The sequence below is a fragment of the Trachypithecus francoisi genome, unplaced genomic scaffold (assembly GCF_009764315.1).
Source record: "Trachypithecus francoisi isolate TF-2019V2 unplaced genomic scaffold, Tfra_2.0 Lachesis_group10, whole genome shotgun sequence".
NCBI classification, from domain to species: Eukaryota; Metazoa; Chordata; class Mammalia; order Primates; family Cercopithecidae; genus Trachypithecus; species Trachypithecus francoisi.
The window spans coordinates 62,324,115-62,346,048 of record NW_022681455.1 but is presented as its reverse complement, the minus strand read 5'-3'; the positions used below and the strand labels follow the sequence as shown (position 1 = coordinate 62,346,048).

The window sequence follows — 21,934 nt, the reverse complement described above, 5'->3', positions numbered from 1 at the left end:
TTATGGAAGGAAATGATCTAATCAATGTTCTACATGAATTGAAAAAAAAAAGACATTTAGTTGATTATATTTTTAGTCAAAGCCTGAGAAAAATCATATTACCCTACAGTTTCAAAACTTCGCACAGACAAAATCAAACGATGTAATGTATCAGACATTATTTAATAATTTACATATGAGAGATATTTAAGAAAAAATATCCAAGAGTTTATTTGGAAAAACAAATTTAAAAATATATAAGGAAACTTTGAAAAACTACCGGCCGGGCGCGGTGGCTCAAGCCTGTAATCCCAGCACTTTGGGAGGCCGAGACGGGCGGATCACGAGGTCAGGAGATCGAGACCATCCTGGCTAATACGGCGAAACCCCGTCTCTACTAAAAAATACAAAAAACTAGCCGGCGACGAGGCGGGCGCCTGTAGTCCCAGCTACTCGGGAGGCTGAGACAGGAGAATGGCGTGAACCCGGGAGGCGGAGCTTGCAGTGAGCTGAGAGCCGGCCACTGCACTCCAGCCTGGGCGGCAGAGCAAGACTCCGTCTCAAAAAAAAAAAAAAAAAAAAAAAAAAGAAAAACTACCAAAGAAGTACTTGGAATGCCAGGTGAAAAAATTAATTATAAAGCCCCAATAATTAAGATATTATGATAGCACAATAAAAAAGAGAATTACATTAAAATAGAGAAAATCAATGCAATAATATATTTAAAGTCATTTTCTGAATTTATAAACTGAAATCAGTGAAGTTTGATTATACAAAAATGATATTGAAAAAATTATAATAAGGTATTTTGAGGGAAAATTTAGTTCACATACACATCTACAATTGGAAAAAATATGTGACACATATATTTAATTGAAGTTTTTAGTTGAATAACAAAATGCAAACTACTGATAGATTGAAGTAATCTAAATAAATGCTACTAAATAAACTTGACTTGTTTTAAAAGAGTTAAATTATCAATTATCAATCTAATTTTTTAACTAATTATGAAAATTAAAAAGAACATTAAAGTCACTTTTAGTCTGTTAAAGATGTACTCGTCCTGAGATGGCAACGTTATCAAATATATCTGTCTATGCCATGAAAAACATCAATCAGAATATTTACAATGTTGTGGAAACAAAACGAGGTACATTTAAAGGAGTTGAGATGTTTTTCTATCTTCTGAAATTATTAAATATAACTGTAACAAAAAATGGGTAGAGTCAATGTAGGTTATCTTGAACCTAAAGTTTAATTGCTTAATTAATTGTTTATTTAATATTATGCCACTATTATAAGAAGTTTGCATTAGCAATTAGCTGGGAAGGGAAAATAGGGATTTTGGTTTTCTACAGTCATTTGTTTGATAGAAGAATGAAACAAATAGATGTTATGTAGCCTATAAGAGCAAAAGGAAGATGTAACTGCAAAAGAGAGAAAAAAAAGAGTTTTAATATTATTTTAAATCATTAAGGTCATCATTTATCTTCTTTTGCAGCCCATGTTGATCACATTCATTCCTGAAGTTGAATGACATTTGGCATGCAAGTCTATATAATATGTGAGAGACAACTACAAAGGTTTAATGTCATGGCAAAGGCATTTTTAGCCCAGCAGCTGAAAGTTGATTTAGGACTAAACACAATCAGATCCTTTTCATGGTTCTTTGAGACTGCTTGCTTTCCTGTTGAAAAGGGTGACTTCACTCTCTAAAGATTTCCCATAGCTTTTCTTTTTTTGAATTTAAAGTAATGATAAGAGTTTAATAGACACTGTATTTATAAAGTTTAAAAATGAAAGCCCTTGAGAAAAAATAAATACATCAGAACCAGAGAACAATATAGCACTAGAGAATATTACACTTTGTCTACAGTGATATAAAATACTAATATAGAAATTTTTAAATAAAATTTATATATTTAAGAGGGGGAAGAAACTGTCTCCTAAGAAGAAAATACTTTAAGCACTTGTAGAAAAAACATTACATATAAACACATACACACACATTACATATATAGGCATACATGTAAGTGTATACATACATATGTGTGTGTATATATAATAATGTATAATGTGTATACATGCATATATGTATATATGTAATGTATATGCCTGTGTATATACATTTATGCAAACACACATACACATATATACACATGCACATAAATACATATATGTCAATTTTACTTTAGTACCAAATAGTAAAATATATCTAGATGTGTTTAAATGACATACTCAACTTTCAGCATCTTGGATTAATGATGTCCTAGAATGTGTTGCCTTTAGAAATTGTGAGATTTTCGTTTGTTTGTGTTCATTTTAAAGTTATATCTAAGAGAACTGGGATAATTTTATTCTTTTACTTTCTTTGTGCCATATGTGATTAATAACTCCCCAGAACATATTCACAATAAATACATTTTGAATAAAGAAGTGATCTTGAATAATAGTGATTACCATGTCTTAAAACAAGAAAATTAAATACTTGGTGATGAATTAGCCACATTTTTGTTCTTGTAGTAATACTTTTGAAAATCAAAGAAATCTTTAAAAGGAAATAAATGAAAATAGGGGAAGAGCAGGTTCTCTGGCCATTAGCTATTGTGCATTTTGATGGGATACTACAGATTGTGAATAATAAATTAGTTACTAATATATGTTTTATAATAGTGTACATTTCTTCACAGTCATGAAATATTCCAATATTTGCTCAATTTCTTGAGTCATTTTCTTATAATTAGAAAATAAGAGTCTTGAGCCCAGGAGACAGAGGTTGCTGCAGTGGGCAGATATAGCACTACTGCATTCCAGCCTGGGCGATGGAAAGAGAGACAGACCTTGTCTAAAAAAATAAAAAAAAGAAAAGAAAAAAAAAAATAGAATGAACGAACAAAGGAAAGAAAAAAGAAAGAAAGAAATTCCTGTCAGTCACCTCACAAGTCATTAAATTACATTGATCATTCACATATCCATATATTAATATTTCTAAAGGAAATTAGAAATTAATTATAGTATCTTTGGTAAAAGGACACATATTCAATAATTTATGGTCACCTACCATTCCTTGAACTCCAGTCACAATTCTATATGTAGAAATATAGATGGAAATATGGAAAAGAATGCCTTTCCTATTTCATGTATAGCCCAATACATGCCTTCATCCAGAATGAAACTACCTCATAACATTTGTGATTATGTCGACTGCTTCTTCCTTTCGATTCCCATTGTTTGCAATACTGTCTTTTACACAGCACTGACTACACGCTAAATGGGATTTCTTGGAATGACTGTAAACACACATTAGACTGTGAGCTCAGTGAGATCAAGGATGCTATCATTACATGTTGTGTTTCTTTTTTAGCATAACAGCTAGAGAAGAGTTGTATTTCAGAAAATATTTGTTGGATTTTCACATTTCTCTAGGATATGGTATGGTCATGGAATTGTCAGCAACTACTGTGATTTATGGAAAAATATTAAAATAATAACAGGAGACCAGAAAATGATCTCATATAATTTCCCAAACTGCTTGAGAATTCTCTGTTAAAATCAGATTTCCCTTGATCCCCAGAAAGCCAAAATAGGCCAGCTTTGTATTTTATTTTGTATTATTTTACATTTTTTGGTACAATTCCTAAATTTAGGTGCTACCCAGAAGAGTTAGAGGAAAAATAATGCTAATGTTATTAATTTAAATAATATATTTGCTATTGATTTTACTTTAATTTTCCGTAGAAATGTTTGACTATGAGTGGAAATTGAACATTAATTTATGTAAATTTATCATTGCTTTTTGAAAGATCATTACATTTCTTTCAACTGGGTAGAATACAATATTTTAGAAATAAGTTGTTAATAATTTATTAGTGCTTAAACTTCAGAAGGATAAGTGAATAAGTGATGTCAAAGCAAGAAGGTGGTGTCATTAAAACAATAAAACCTCAGAATTGTAAGGTTATATACTTCAAATTTTTAATGATAATAGTTTCTATGTGTCAATTAAAACTTCCATTGAAAATATTTTTATTGGAGAATAAATTTATTCTCCAATAAATTTAAAAATAAAGTAATAATTCATGATATTTGAAACCTGAGTATAAAGGTTTTATGTCTTAGACCTGTGAGAATTGAGGTGTGTGAGCTGAAAAGAAATCTATACTTTTTATTTCCTTTTCTGAAGTATAGAAATGAATATACAAATATTCTTTCCAGGCTATTAAAAAAATGACAAAATGAATAGAATGAGATAATGCTTTCGAACCCATTTGAACAACAGTGAGTTCACATACATGGTAAAATGGCCACACATACAAATACTAAGAAAAAAAAGAAAGAGAGAGAGGTGAGATTTTCCCACTACTAATATCTGAGTATATACAGGAATTTATTTTCATTTTTCTGTATAGTTTCTAAAAACTAACAAATGCTTTAAATAAATATAAATAGAATCACCAGGGAATCTAGATGCTGTAATAATAGGTATATGCCATAATTTCATGATACAGTTTCTTTAAGAAAGAGAAGTTTACAATGCTTAATACATAATGAAAAGTAGGATTTCTAATGGAAATCATTATCTTTCCTAAGAAAGGTTGCTGCTGAAATAAGAAATCAGCATCTAGAGCTGTTTTAAAATCCTCTTCATACTAGCAATCAAAATCAGTTTTCCTTTGTAAAAGAGAAAAGCTTTAAGGAAAGCAACATTGAATATATTTGGCATATAAAATGATAAATCAGTTGGTTAAGGTTATAAAATTATTATGAATATGTATTTTGTGTCAATCAAATAAAAAGCACAAAACTTTGATACTGCAAAATTTGCTTATTTCTGATGTGACCTGAGATATAAGAAATAGATTACTTTTTATAAACAATTTTCTTGATTCTCTTGTTTCTTTTTACTGTCATTGTGAAACTATTTTATCTTTGTCTTAATTTCACTGTTTGCTTACCAAAATTACTCCTATCACAAGCTTATTGAGGTTCAAAGTCAGTTCAAGTTTAGTTGTCTAATATGTACCAGTTAATTAGTTCACTGTCAACAGTAAGATAGATGTTTGCTTCCAAAGGCATGTTTGTGTATTCCCAATGCTTGTCACCCTACTCAGTAGCAGAAGAAATAGAGGAAATGCTGAATTGATTCATCTTTTTAGTTTTTATACATCGAGTGGGCTGTCAAGTACAAGATAGATTAACACATTGCTATTTTTCATGTATATTTTTATTAGCAACTTATAAACACCTATTGTTTACTGTAATTAATATAATTTTTATTTTCTTATAGAAATATTTTCTTATAGAAATAAATATACTACATTTTGCAGTATACGGACTAAACTCATTTGATAATGAGTTTAGTCTCACCTATAGGTGGAGGAAACTTCTGATAAGCGTGTTAGGTTGGGTTATGCTATGGTAACTAAATCCCCCCTCTCCCAACACACACACACACACACACACATACACCCACACACACACACAGTTTAGAAACCTACAGCAACAGAGGATCATTTCTCTCTCTCGTGGCATGTCAAATACAGCTCTGCTCCTCATCCTCCTTAATTTCAGAAATAAAGCTTTGAGTGTATAATCTACACTTAGGAAATGTAACCATCCCAATTTCCCTAGGACTGAGTAATTTAGTAGACACAAGACTTTTCGCTTTTAAAAAAGGAAAGTCCCCGGCAAACAGTTAAGTTGATCACCTTAAATTTACCATACCATTATAAGTGAAATTATTTAAATGAAGATAATCCTACTTTTCAGAGGTAAAGTTTGAAATGTATAAATTTTGAGATATATTCCCAGACCACAGAAAATTTTCTGTTAAATAATTTTCACCTAATCCATGAATTAAATTGAAGATAGTATTTAAAATAAGGATTATTTTAAAGCATCAATTCCAAATATTAATTGAAATAAATTAAAAAATCAAACTAAGTGAATACTTCCATGTAAACTAAATTCTTTTTAATCTCTTTGGTTCTAAATAAGATTGATGGAGAAAAGTTAATATTACCGTTACCTGAGGTCACTGTGAAACTTAAGATATCTTAACAACAGAGAAGGCCATCATTCTACTGAAAATTAACTTTATTCTGAAAGAGAGGTCACATTAAAATAACTGAATTCAATGAAGACACCTATCTGGTCACACAAATAACTTTTGCCTCACTTAATTGTCTTTTTATTTAAGTTTACAAAAACTAAAAAAAAAAAATAGTGTTTTAGCAGGCAATGAGCATTTCACTGTGGATTTGAAATAATTTCTTTTATTAGCAGCATTTTTGAAATTCATACTCAAAAAAAGAAGTTGATTTACTTAAAAATCATCTTACTTGTGTAACGTAGAACTTAAGAAAATACTTTGTAGACTCCTGGTCAATATAATAAACATTTTTTCATAACAGTATTACCAAAGTATTGTCATTTGTTTAATATTCTCCACCATACAACAGTTGTCCCTTAGGAATATCAACTGGAAATCTGGTTCATCCAGTAAACCAAAATGGATCTACCAGTATAAAATTAATCAATAAAAACAGCTGTGGTGTATTTTAATGTTTCCCCTTTTCCCTTGGCTTCTAGAAAGGTCAGAGCAGTTTAAAGACAAACATTTAGTTTATTCACTAAACAGATGGCATCACTTGAAGCTTAAGAAGCTGCACATGCGTATTATAGACAATGGACAAGAACAGATTAAGAGGGCAAAGGCCAGGAATGTATTTCACATAGGAAGCCAAAAAACACTTTAAGACTAAAAACAAAGCAACACCAGTTACCGCTAACCTTAAGAAGATAAACATTATGCATGATTAAGAAGTTAAGAAAGTGAATAAAGCTTTTGTAAATATACAAAAAGAACTTGTACACTGCTAAAAAGGCCTTTCTCTCGAACCTCTGCAGAAATGATGAGCCTCTCAGCAACATGATGAAAGTGAACAAAGTTAATACTGATAAAGCTTCAAGATCAATGGCTCAGTTGTAATACAGCAGTGATGCATCTAATTCCTCCAAAAGACCGTTAAGTTAAATGTTTTACACAAAAAGTGCCTCCACTCTTCCATCTCACCATCATACTTTACTTATATTAACTTGCTTTAAAAGTTATATTCTACATCTATTTTCATGTTGGTGCTGTGAAATATGTATGTGTGTGTGTGTGTGTATCTGCATCCTCACATGAACACACAAGGTATAAATGAGAGATCGGAATCAGAGATAGACCTATATGAAAATACTCCTCACCTCTACATATGGCTTAAATAAATTGCTCTTTTAAATTAACTGCTCTTAACATTCAGGTTGTTGTGTTAGAGGATAATGTCCTGGTGTTGCAATAATTTTTAAAAGGTATTAAGAGCTGCAATCACAAATAACTCCCTCTAAATCCAAACTTTATCTAAAGTTATAATATCTTCATAGTGTCCTTATTCAGTATAGAAGGGTATAAGGACAGTTACATTGTTCAGACACCCCTTGAAATATATACTCAGTGACTTTGTTTTTTCATTAAGCAAAACCAGAAGTCAAATTTGGTCTTCAGGTTAAAGTAGTAGGAAGAATACCACAGCACCCCTGGGAGCAGGGATTCATAATTATTTTTGTCGTTTTTCCCGGCATCTGTCATTGCTCCTTAACGGCCCTTCTCTCTCAAGGTTATTACAGAATATTTAATGTCTCATTTTTTAATGGTTCCTTAACTCCTGACTGGCAGAAACAGGGATTCGTATCTTTGATCCAGCTTCCTCTGGTATTCTTAGTTTAAAAAACAAACAAACAAGAACAAAAGCAACTGCAGACAAAACATAACGACTTAGACAGGACTTAATTCAAATTTAGTTTTTGTGTTGCTGTTTGTTAATTTTTTTGCCATAGAAGACATGATTTTATTCCTTGTTATTGCTAAATAGTATTCCATTGTGTGTATGTATATGTATGTGTATGTGTGTATGAATAATTTTCTTTATCCAGTCATCAATTGGTGGACACTTAAGTTGATTCCACATTTTTGTTATCATGAGTAATGAATCAATAAACATAGTTGTGCTGGTATCTTTTTTATATAATGATTTATTTTCCTTTGGGTAGATATCCAGCAGTGCGATTGCTGGATCAAATCACAGTTCTGTTTTTAGTTCTCTGAAAAATTTCCATACTATTTTCCATAGCAGTTGTACTAATTTACATTACCATCAACAGTGCATAAGCATTCCATTTCTCTGAATCTTCACCAATATCTATTTTTTTTTGACTTTTTAATAATGGCCATTCTGACTGGTATAAGATGATGTCCCATTGTGGTTTTAATTTGCATGTCTCTGATAATTGGTGATGTTGAACATTTTTTCATATGTCGGCTGGCTATTTGTATGTCTTCTTTTGAAAAATGCCTATTCATGTCGTTTGTCCACTTTTTAATTGGGTTATTTGGCTGTATTTTGAAGTTGTTGAGTTGCTTGAATTCCTTGTAAATTCTGGATTTTAGTCTGCTGTTGGATGCATAATTTGCAAATATTTTCTCCCAATCTGAAGGTTGTCTGTTCATTTTATTGATTATTTATTTTACTGTGCAGAAGCATTTTAGGTTAATCAAGTCCTATTTGTCTATTTTTGTTTTAGTTGCTTGTACTTTGAGATCTCAGTCATGAGTTGTCTTCCTAGGCCAATGTCCAGAAGAGGATATTCTTAAATTATTTCTTAATTTTTATTTCAATACTCTTTGGGGTACAGGTAGCATTAATAAGTTCTTTAGTGGTGATTTCTTAGATTTTGGTAGACCAGTCACCCAAGCAGTGTACACTGTACTCAATATGCAGTCTTTGAGGACTCAGAGGGAAGGGTAAGAGGGGGATGAGAGATAAAGCTGTCTATTGTTTTGTTAAGTTTTAAGTGAAGAAATGACTCTACAGGATCTTATCAATATGAATAATGTACTATTCTGCTAAATTTATTTTGTACAGTCATATATTCAAAATTCGTTAGGCCTTCATATTTTCTATCACAGTGAGGACCCAAATCCAATAAAGGCAATCTCCACTGACAGTGAAGATTGGTTAATACCATTTGTAGAGTTCAACATTTGATGTATGTCTCAGCATAAAAGTCATGGGTTAAAGCTTTTGATCATCTCACAGCTTGGAAATATATTATACAATTGTATTATTTTTGTAATCATTTAATATAACTAAATGATAATTATTTTTTAAATTATTATTATTATTATTATTATTATTATTTGAGACAAAGTCTTATTCTGTAGCCCAGGCTGGAGTGAAGTGGTGTGATCTCAGCTCAACGCAATCTCTGCCTCCCAGGTTCAAGCGACTATCCTGCCTCAGACTTCAGAGCAGGTGGGATTACAGGCACGTGCCACTGCACCTGGCTAATTTTTGGTATTTTTGGTAGAGACAGGGTTTCAGCATGTTGGCCAGGCTGGTCTTGAACTCCTGACCTCAGGTAATCCACCTGCCTCGGCCTCCCAAAGTGCTAGGATTACAGGCATGAGGCACCGCGCCTGGCTTTTTTTTTTTTTTTTTTTTACCTCACCTTTAGTGTTGACTCATTCTTTAGGGTTTTTGTGCAATTAGGAAGTTGTGATTGCAAATCCAGGTAGACCACCATGACTTGAAACAGAACAATGCTTACTTAGTGTAGTAATTTCATTAATGGAACTGTTAGATTCCTTGTACTGCATGTCTCAGCTGTGGTTTTCTCTGCCAAATTCAAGGGAGATTTGTTAATCAAAAATATGGAGAAGTAGAAATAATTGAGGGGTATGCTCTAAAGAGAATGCATAGCCCTAGTTTGTCTCTAGGGCTTAAATTTCATGCTGGTTGATGTCTTCCTAATATCTAAGTAGTGTAGCATGTACTAAAACTTAGTGATGACCTCAATGTGACCTAAAATGGTTTACATTTAGTTCAATTGTGGATATAACTATATATGATTTTTGTGTTTGAAGATGCTGGAGATTGCCATAAACAAATCATATTATTAGAAAATGTGCCCTGATTATCTTAAACTATTTTCAAATGATATCAAAAGTCTAATTTGAACACTACCATGACATTTTATTGTGCTAATTCTACTGTTATAAGTGTTTTAAATGGTGTATCTCTTAATTTATATCATAGGTATTTTTAATTTCTGAGGGGAAAGATGTATTATAGCCTATCAAACAGAAGATTAGGGACTGTTGTATATTGAGAGTGAGTCAAAGCTAAAAGATTATCATATAGGCTTTTGAACATAAATGACAAAAGATGGTACAGAAAGAAAAGATAAAGAAATAGAATAAATAAAGAGAAGTAAAAAAAGTGTGTCCCAAAAAGCTTTCTATAATCACTGGTTTTGAAAATTAGCTGTTTATGTTATATGTACATATTAAAAAATATTTCAAAAAGGTGTTTACCATTTTTCCTTGTTTCCTTTTTGTAGTATGTATACATTCCAGGGTGCACAAAAAATCCGTTTTGGTTTTTGAAGAATGTTTACCTGATTCAACTACACCCCTGCTACTATGGAATCACCTTCCATGGTATTTGCCAAGATAAAGGTCTTGTTCAATTTGAATATATGTGGCAATTGGGATTTACAGGTAACAAATTTATGTAATTTTTTAAAAATCTGCTTGAATTATTTCAAAATCTACTAGTCAAGTATTTGTTTTCTAAACACACAAAGTATTTTATATCTCAAAACACAATATAAAGTAAAAATAAAATAAATACTCTTATTTTCTGATGTATTCCTTTAACTGACGTGTTTAACACCAACTACATCCTAGGAAATCTACTTGGTGCAAGATCCATAATAGTGAAGTAAACTAGAGCTATTTCCTGCTTTCATAAATCCATTTGTTGGAAGGGAGTGGTTAGTGGACAAATACAGTGATAAGTATGTAATTTTATTTAAAATCAAAATGCTCTTATGAAAACAAGTAGCATTCCATGAATGCTTATAAGCAATAAGCCTGTTTAGAAAAAAAAAAAAAAAAAAACTGGGCAATTGAGAGATTGAGTTGGATTGTCAGAAAAGGTTTCCCTAAGAAAATGACCCCTGAAGAGAGATAAAGAGAATAATGTCATGGCAGAGAAGCTGGAAAAGAGAGGATTCTAGGTTGAGGGAATTGTATTTGTAAAGACATTGTATTAGAAGAAATGGCTTCTTTGAAGCCCCGTCTGGGGCTGTGAGAAAAGACCAACAACAATTCCATGGAGGGGATAAAGCCAGAACTAAAATGCTGGGATAAATATTTTGATTTCTATTCTAAAAGGAATAGAAAATTACTATAGCTTTTGATGCATTCGATAATTTCATAGCAAGTAGAGAAGTACATGGAAGAGAAGAAAAAAAGCTAGGGAGTTGGTTGGAGTAATAATGTGAGTCATAATGCTGGAAGCTTGAAATAAATGGAAGATCTTGTTTATGAATTGGAAATAGCAAGTGATGAAGGTGTCAACAGGACGCCTAGTTTTCTGTCTTACACACTTGAAATGAAATCATTTCAATACTTATATTCACATATATGTTTTTGTTTTATAGAATTTCAATTTCTATCTCAATTTTTTTGATGAACATAATTTTCATTCTTTGATTACATGTTTAATATTATTTAACTTAGGAGGTGCAAATTAGATTTACATTCTTACGACTATATGATATTTTCATTCTTTTAAAGAATATTTCCTCTGACAATGATATTTTGGCACTTCAATTTACAAACAACCAGCAAATTAATAGTTTGATGTTTCAAGTAACAGCTAACCGACAGCAGCTGAATTTCTAACATTGCATTACATCACAACAGTGTTAAAGTAAACTAACAATTAGCCTTTTAAAGAGAAAACATGATAATTTATTTCACCATGCTCATAAAAGAGTACACTGTAGCGTTAACAACCTTTAGTGACAGAAATAGTTATCAGTTAATTAATCAGATCACACTGAAGACCAAAAGTGGTAGAAGAGAGCAAAGTATTGTTGATAATACTATGTTGATGCTAAAAGGAAATTTCAGAGACTCTGTTATGAATACTTACTATTTTATAAATGACACAATCAGACAAAAGAAAGAAATAAGAATAGTTGAGGTTAGAGGAATTAACTTCAGGACTATTTAGGGATTGTGTCAGTTCAGTTGTTTTTAAACCCTGACCACATATTAGAATCATCTGAGGAGCTCTTGAAACATACTAATGGTGAACTCCCACTACGGAACAATCAAACTGGAATTGTAGTGAGATGGACACAGAATATTTTTTGAGGATCCCTAAATGCTTTTCATGTGCGCATTGAGAAATGCTATCTACTGTTACAACCAAATTTGTTCACATACTTCAGTGCCTGCACCATTTTTGAACTTGATTTTCCTTTGTCTCATATAGGAATAATGCTTTCATCTGTTTGGTTATTTTTAAATATTAAACTTCTTTTGAGAACTAAAAAATGAGACAGGGAACATATTCACAATGATGAAATAGCAGAAGTATTTTTGAGGGAAAATGGAATGAATAATAGCAAGTCAAATTGCTCATGGATAAATCAGCTTTGAGCAAATATAGTCAACTTTATTAATGGCAGTACAATAACAAATGTATGTTTTAGAAAATGGGTGGTGTAATGCGAAGTTAAATTACTCATGGATAACTTAGCAAAAAGCAATTATCTTCAAAACAATGTATGCATATTTCATCATTATTTCTTCCTGAATTATGGGGCAGAACTTACTGAATATAGCTAATTATAACAAAAATAAAAATGTTGCGACCCTTACATGTGAGAATCTAAATGACTTGGGCTGTCCAATGGAAAAGAAGCAGTGTGATAATGCACAGCCTGAATGAATGTTTAAGTAAAACACTTAAACTCATTTTGAATTTCAATATGAAGATTCAGCAGTGAAACTTCTCAAGTTTTCAAAACAAAATAGAAGTTAAAATAAATGAAAATAAATATGTAAATAGAATTATACATTTTATGTATTGCAAAATTCCTTCTTATTTATTTTGGTAATTGCCATTAAGATCATCTTTTACTTTTTTCCTCTTAAAATATAAAATGTAATTGAAGAGGAACTTTAAAATTATGCTGGTGAGTTTGCATGGGGTGCAATTTTACCAGCAGGAAAATTATTTTAATTAAGGGATTTTTCTAACAACTAAAAGAAGTGTCTTACACGCCCAATCAATTCTTGCCAACATGATTGCTCTACAGAGAAGGGGTGGTAATTAATTAGAAGAAGCTCCTTCAAGGACAATTGGTCGACAGTGCACATCTTGAGAAAGAGCTGACATGCACCGTTTCTTTTCGAAGTCATCATCTATGTTCATTATGTGTATTATTAGGTTTGAGGAAAGGAGCTACTGACAGAGTAGATAAAGAGTTGTGAAGTGAAGTAAGGCAATATGAATAATGCTTAAGAAAAGATACAATTCTAGCTAAAAAAAGAAAATAAGACAGAAATACTTTTAAATCTCTTTCTTCTTGAAGCATGTCACTATTTCAGTTTGCTTATCTAAGATAAACATACAGAGTCAAAACACTTAACATGTACTAGTAAACTTTTTTCTAAACAAATAGTAATTGTTGCATTTGTGAGTTGATATTGCAAAAAATATTTACTTTGAAAGTTTTCTATTTCCTTTATAAAATAATGGATCTTCTTGTAGAAGACCTTCCAGGATATTAATTATAATCTATGCATTATACATTACTTTTTAAATTTTAAGCAATTTTTGTGAAAATAGGAAATGCTATATCAACAAAGCAATCTTCATCAAAATCTATTTTTCTTTTTATATTGTTCTACCTTCAAGTCTTCTTTTGTCAAATGTCTGCTATTTATATATAGATATATATATATATATATATATATATATATATATATATAAAGTATTTTAGGGACTTTAGTTTTAATTTTTAGTTTTAATCTTTAATTGAAGATTTTTTAAAAACCTGAGTATTAAAAAAAGTGATTTAGTGCTTTTCATTCATATCACTTATAGAAAGTTTTTAAAGCATTTTTACATGCTTTGAAAGAGAATTTTCTTAATTGAATCACTAATTAGAAATAAGTAACTTTCATAAACAGATCAAAGCTAATTAAATCATAAGGAAGAAAATATTTCTTACAAAGAAGAATTAAAATGTTTAAATGCATAGGACTAAAATTAACAAAAACTTGCAAACTCTACATGGAGAAAATTTTAAAGATTGCTGTAGTATAGGTGCATGCATACATAATCTGAAAGAAAATCCTAAAGTACATTATGCTGTAGCTACTATTATTCTTAATAGTTTTTTCTTTTAACCTTCATACTAATTATATTAGTGATATACACACTACCATACCGTATTTGAATTTTCTGAATTTTACAATGTGTTCACTTTTGCCAGTGAGTTTTATAATTTCAAAAGTGTTCTTATCACAAACATGATAACTATATGAAGTAATGCATATGTTAATTAGCTAGATTTGGTCATTCTGCAATGTATATATACTTCAAAATATTATGTTGTATATGGTAAATACATACAATTTCATCTGTAAATTTAAAATAATAACCTTCCCCCTAAAAAACTTTTATTATACTGGAGATACAACTTTTAAAGATTTCAACTCTTCATATTATGTTATAGGTTTATTGAGATTTTAACAAAATAATGATGTTATCTTTGTTTTCTATGAAATTGACATCTTATTTCTTAATATTCACATGGAAATAAAGATGAATAAAGCCAAGTGTACTCTGCAAAAGCACATCATGTGGACAAGTGGGGTAGAGAATGAGCTCTCCCATGTATTAAAGTAGATTATATAGCTTCATTAATGGAAAGCATAGCACCACTGCATTGGTAGTCAACAAATACGACAAAATACAAAGTCTCAAAATGAATCCAAGACATTAAAAAATATATAACATATAATAAAACTGCCACCTCAGATTATTAGAATAAGTAGGCACTATTTAATAATTAACATGGAACAGATGGATAGCCGTCTGAAAAAAAAAAATCAACTTGAGTATAACTTTAAACATTCTCTGAATTACACTGAAATAGATGAAAGTTTTAATATATAAAACAGAAAGTATAAAAATATTAGAGAATGTTGGAGAAATGCTTTGTAAATTTGGATGGGGGAAGAATGAAACTAAACCCGTATCTCCCATGGTACACAAAAAGCAAATCAAAATGGATTAAAGACTTACACCTAAGACCTCAAACTATGAAACCACTAAAAGAAAGCATTGGGGAAACTCTCCAGCATATTGGACTAGGCAAAGATTTCTTGAGTAAAACCCCAGAAGCACCAGTAATCAAACCAAAAATAGACAAATGAGCTCACGCCAAGTTAAAATGCTTCTGTAGAGGAAACAATCAACAAAGACAAAACTCACAGAATGGGAGATCATATTTGCAGACTATCTATCTGACAAGGGATTAATAATGATGATACAAAAGGAGCTCAAATAACTTTACAGGAATAAAATAATAATATGAATTTTAGAAACGGGAAAAAGATCTAAATAGATGTTTCTCAAAAGAACACATGCAAATAGCAAACAGGCATATGAAAATGTACTCAATGTTATTGATCATCAGAGAAATGCAAACCAAAACTAAAATGAGATTTCATCTCACCCCAGTGCAAAGAACAAGCAATAAAAAATGCTAGCAAGAATGTATAGAAAAGGGAACCCTTGTACACTGTTGATGGGAATGTAAATTAGTAAAATCACTGTGGAAAACAGTTTGGAGGTTCCCAAAAATATTAAAAATAGAACTGCCATATGATCCTGCAATCTCACTGCTAGGTATATACTCAAATGAAAGGGGATAAGTATATTAAAGAGATGTCTGCACTCCCATGTTTACTTCAGCACTATTCACAATAGCCAAGATTTTGAAGCAACCTGAGTGTCCATCAACAGATGAATGGGTAAAGGAAAAGTGGTATATTTACTCAATGGAATACTCTCTCTCTCTCTCTCTCTCTCTATATATATATATGTGTGTGTGTGTGTGTGTGTGTATGTATATATTGAGATCCTGTCATTTGCAACAACATGGATGGAACCAGAGGTCCTTATGTTAAGTGAAAGAAGCCAGGCACAGAAAGATAAATTCACATGTTCTCACATGTTTGTAAGAGCTTAGAATTAAAAAAATGGAACTCATAGAGATAGAGAGTAGAATGATGGTTACCAGAGGTTTGGAAGGATAGTGAGGTGGATGGAAGTGAGGATAGTTAATGGGTACAAAAATATAATTAGATAGAATTAATAAGATCTAGTATCTGATAGAACCACAGGGTGACTACAGTCAACAATAATTTACCATACATTTTTAAGTAATTAAAAGAATATAATTGAGTTATCTGTAACACAAAGAAAGAATAAATGCTCGAAGTGATGGATACACTATTTTCCCTGAGGTGATTGCTACGCATTGTATGCCTGTAGCAAAATATCCCAGGTAACCTATAAATGTGTACACTTAATATTTACCCACAAAAACTAAAAGAGAAAAACGAAAAATAAAATGGATGGGGAAGATGTTTATAGCTAATACTAAAAATGTTGATGTCCGAAAGAAAAGACTGGTGAATTTTACTACAAGACAAGTAAAAATATCTGCTTATGAAAGACATAAAAATCAAAATGCAAAAGAAACACCACACAGAGATTTTACTCACAAAAGATAGATTAGGATCAATAATATATCAATAACTTAGAAATTAAGAAGCAAAAACTGAAAAACCTGATAGGTAAGTCAGTAATATAAACATACAGTTTACATATGAAGACATAGAGAGTATCCCTAAATATGTGGGGAAAATGCTAAACTCTATTCATAATACCATCAAAGCTATTTATTTATTTATTTATTTATTATACTTTAAATCCTAGGGTACATATGCACAACGTGCAGGTTTGTTACGTATTTATACATGTGCCGTGTTGGTGTGCTGCACCCATTAACTCGTCATTTACATTAGGTATATCTCCTAATGCTATCCCTCCCCCGTCACCCCACCCCACAGCAGGCCCCAGTGTGTGATGTTTCCCTTCCTGTGTCCAAGTGTTCTCATTGTTCAATTCCCACCTGTGAGTGAGAACATGCGGTGTTTGGTTTTCTGTTCCTGCTATAGTTTGCTGAGAATGATGGTTTCCAGCTGCATCCATGTCACTACAAAGGACATGAACTCATCCTTTTCTATGGCTGCATAATATTCCATGGTGTATATGTGGCACATTTTCTTAATCCAGTCTGTCATTGATGGACATTTGGGTTGGTTTCAAGTCTTTGCTATTGTGAGTAGTGCCACAACAAACATACGTTGCATGTGTCTTTATAGCAGCATGACTTATAATCCTTGGGGTACATACCCAGTAATGGGATGGCTGGGTCATATGGGATTTCTAGTTCTAGATCCTTGAGGAATCGCCATACTCTCTTCCACAATGGTTGAACTAGTTTACCACAGTCCCACCAACAGTGTAAAAGTGTTCCTATTTCTCCACATCCTCTGCAGCATCTGTTGTTTCCTGACTTTTTAATGATCGCCATTCTAACTGGTGTGAGATTATATCTCATTGTGGTTTTGATTTGCGTTTCTCTGATGGTGAGTGTTGATGAACATTTTTTCATGTGTCTGTTGGCTGCATAAATATCTTCTTTTGAGAAGTGTCTGTTCATATCCTTTGCCCACTTTTTGATGGGGTTGTTTGTTTTTTTCTTGTAAATTTGTTTGAGTTCTTTGTAGGCTCTGGATATTAGCCCTTTGTCAGATAAGTAGATCGCAAAAATGTTCTCCCATTCTCCAGGTTGCCTATTCACTCTGATGGTAGTTTCTTTTGCTGTGCAGAAGCTCTTTAATTTAGTTAGATCCCATTTGTCGATTTTGACTTTTGTTGCCATTGTTTTTGGTGTTTTAAACATGAAGTCCTTGCCCATGCCTATGTCCTGAAGAGTTTTGCCTAGGTTTTCTTCTAGGGTTTTTATGGTCTTAGGTCTAACATTTAAGTCTCTAATCCATCTTGAATTAATTTTTGTGTAAGGTATAAGGAATGGATCTAGTTTCAGCTTTCTACATATGGCTAGCAAGTTTTCCCAGCACCATTTATTAAATAGGAAATCCTTTCCCCATTTCTTGATGCCTCCAGCTTTGTTCTTTTGGCTTAGGACTGTCTTGGCAATGCGGGCTCCTTTTTGTTTCCCTAAGAACATTAAAGTAGTTTTTTCCAATTCTGTGAAGAAAGTCATTGGTAACTTAATGGGGATGGCATTGAATCTATAAATTACCTTGGGCAGTATGGCCATTTTCATGATATTGATTCTTCCTATCCATGAGCATGAAATGTTCTTCCATTTGTTTGTGTCCTCTTTTATTTCATTGAGCAGTGGTTTGTAGTTCTCCTTGAAGAGGTCCAATTTTAAAAACACTTTAAGTGTATAAATTTTTCTTCTCTTAGCCTGGCAAAAATTTTAGAGTTGGACAAGTTAATGACTATCCATCACTGGCAATACTGTAAAATCACTATAATATCTAAGTGGGATAATTTTGCAATATCTGTCAGTATTACAAATTCTATGCCATTTGACCTAACCTTCTGATCATTGGGAATACATCCATATGCTAAATAATTTAGGTCTAATTTTATACCTGGTATCATTGGTTATTAAGAAAAAGAATAAACATAGATATGGAAATGAATGTAGAACTCATCTAGGACTGAGATACATAGGTGAAAGAAGACATGCAACTGTGTAGAATCATGTGTGTAATAGACAACCTTGTGATTATTTATATATAATTTGTGTTTATTTCTGTGGAACACTTTTCTATGTTTGTTGCTCAGTGTTCTGAAAACTCACAATGTTGAGACTTTTACATAGTATGTTCTTGTTGTCTCTTGTTAAACTCTTCTATTTGGAAGCATGGGTCTTTCCATTTTTAGATAGTTTCTGTATTTTTTCCCCTAAAAAGTCCTTTTTCCTGCTTTTTTTTTTTTCCTGTAGCCCCAATTTCACAAATTGAATGTCACATCTCCTAAATCGATCCTCTCATTTTCTCATAATTTCTTTTCTCTTTCCTATTTGTTTTTGTATTGCTTTATTTTCTACTTCATTCCCCCACTTGAATATCTCAAAATGAGTTTGAATTTTTAATTTGCTTTATATATTTTTATAATCTAGGGCATTTTTCCAACCTTTAAATTGTACACATTTGTGACATCATTTGTGATATTCTGTTTTTTTGTTTTTTTTTTTTTTAATAAGGGTAAAATGGCTTTCCTTCTCTCTCTAAAAATGTTATAGTTTCGTTTGTTTTAATTTTCTTCTGTTTTGCCTAGGGTCTCAGTTTTCTGTAAATACTGTTTATGAGGATTTGTTCTCTCTCATTTGGAATCTTTCTAACAAATGTGGAGTGATCATATTTAATGGCGAGGAACTAAGAAGGCTGACTGGAAACTGACCATACAGGGATGGGCCGTGATGACTGGAGCTCTATGAGAGGGTTGCAGGTTGGCAACTAGGCTTTCATTAGGGGACCCTCAAGGAGCTTGGTATCCTTAAGACAGGAGCCCCTGAGATTTTTTAACTCCTGAAAATAAACCTCAGAAATTGTTTGTAAAACTGAGTGAGGGGTTAGAATAATAATCTGGATCACTGAGTTGGGAGAGAGGCTCTGAGTGTCAGCTAATCTTGTTTCCAGAGCCCACCTTAGTATCAGATTCTCAGATGCTTTTTAAACCCTGAGCATCTCAGTATTTCTGCTAAGCCAATTTTTTTTCATAATTATGTCCTCTCACTTGTGTTTTGGCTATAGTCTTTCTGCTAATTTAGTCGGTGTGTCATTTTTTCATCTTCTCGCTCTTTTTCGTGGGTTAAAACGTTCATTTTATTTTGTTGTTGTTGTTGTTTTCATTATCTCTTTTTTGAGGCTTTAGGAGGCAGAGGGAAAAATTTAAGAGTTAAATCCAAATGTTTAGTCAGATATATCATTATGAAATCTTTATGCTAATAAATTGGACAGTTTAAATGAAATGGATAAATTTCTAAAGAAATACTAATTGGAAAAACTGAACAAATCATAAATTTCAATTCTAAATAATCCTACAATTTTTAATTAACTGAATAAAATAGTTTTAAAAATCTTTCCACAAAAAACATGCTTGAAATATATGGCCTTCTATTAAAGTTCTCCAAATTTTCGATGAAGTATTCATTCTAATCTATATAGATTTGCACAAAAACACAGAGGGAGGGACACATATCAATTAATTATATGGAGCTAGCATAATCGCGTTTGAGTTAATTACTCTCAGAATGTTGCAGGTAGATTTTTTATTGACCTATCATTAAATTTATTGATCTTTTCTTCTCTTGTGTCCGATCTTCTTATAATCTCATCCATTTATTGTTTTATTAATATAGCATAATTGTCTGAAATCTCAAAATTATAAACAGTCAAATTATATATGTATGATTGAAGAGCTTTGGGATATTGTGCTTGGTTACTAGTTCCTTGTTTTTTTCCAGTAATATGTGAGATTTCTTGGTGAGATATTCACATGATAGGGAGAATCATCTCTATTGAATCATCTCTAATTTGTAACTCAGTTGTAAAATGCACAGTTTACGTGATATTTTCTAAGAAATGATGCCTCGCAAGTCCCTAGAGTTTAGATTTGTTTACTATAAGTGATGCAAAGCCAGAGATATTTTGCTAAAAGATTCCTTAGATAAATACTCTCCTCTAACAAATATTTTGTGTTTGTTTATTAGGAGATGTAGTCATGATTACAAAAAAAAATGGATCAGGTCTCCTATGTTCTTTTATTACCTCTACTAATGACCAATAACAGGTTATCAACCCAGCTTAATTAACTCCTTTTTCCCTACAATTCTGATATTTACAATTTTTTTTGTTTGGTTTTTCCCACAATTTCAAAATCTATCATTCCCTAATTCCTTATCTAATTATCTATTTTATTCTTCTTTTCCTGCGGACTTTTCAGCAAATTTAGTATAATCATTTTAAAGTCCTTGTCTGTTAATTCTAGTCTGGGCCTTAAAATGTTAGTTTTCGTCTTGAATATAGGTCACATTATCTTGAATACAGGTCACTTCTTTCTTCTGCTCTTTTACAATCTCTGCTTTTATTTTTGTTACAGGACATTGTTCTTTTTATGGTTCTACTATCCTTTCTTATAATTATTAATTACAGTTTAGTCAACATTCGATTATTTTAAAAAGTGAATTGGCCTGGGGTGAATTGGCCTGGGAGCTGTGTCTTCTTGTGATGCTGTATTTCTCAGTCCATGTTTCAAATGAGTGTGTTGGGCTTTGAGGTCTCCTTCAAATTCAATATCATGTACATATAGGAACTTATTTTGTGACAGATGTTGTCAAATTTATCTTTCCAAGCAATTTGACCACAGTCCTTAATAATTCATTGTGAATTGAAGTATGTAAGAGTTTATTTAATTTTTTATCTCTTTCTGTCTCTCTCTTTTTTTTTTTTTTTAAAGGATCTGAAGGTGAAAACTGCCAAGGGGTTATTGATGCCTATTTCTTTCTGACTGCAAACTGCACTGAAGATGCAATCTATGTGAACGATCCTGAAGATAATAATTCTTCATGTTCGTTTCCATGTGAAGGCACAAAAGAGGTAAGGTAAATTTATATAGTTGCTTTTCATTTTTCTCTTTAGCTCATAATTGTCTGATTTTTTAAAAAGTTAGAAATGTTTAGGTTACAGATTCTTCAATATTCAAAATACGTAGTTTGCATAGTTTAATTATAACTTCTTAAACAAATTCCCAGCAGTCTACTTGGAAATTTATATTTATTTCTTACATTTATAATATGGGAAGGTAAAAAAAAAATTGAAAAATCGTTTTGTTCCTAGTCTTCTTATGTTTTATTAATGTTATAA

General features: G+C 31.7%; 1 protein-coding gene across 3 annotated transcripts in view; it reads left to right on the top strand.

The window, feature by feature from the left end:
* EYS (eyes shut homolog) overlaps window positions 1-21,934 on the top strand; it is a 2,089,174-nt gene that overhangs the window by 381,373 nt on the left and 1,685,867 nt on the right. For all 3 annotated transcript variants that reach the window (XM_033217548.1, XM_033217547.1, XM_033217549.1), the window contains 2 exons: window positions 10,423-10,582; window positions 21,528-21,667. In XM_033217548.1, coding sequence (XP_033073439.1) covers window positions 10,423-10,582; window positions 21,528-21,667 — 300 coding nt within the window. The remainder of the gene's footprint in view (window positions 1-10,422; window positions 10,583-21,527; window positions 21,668-21,934) is intronic.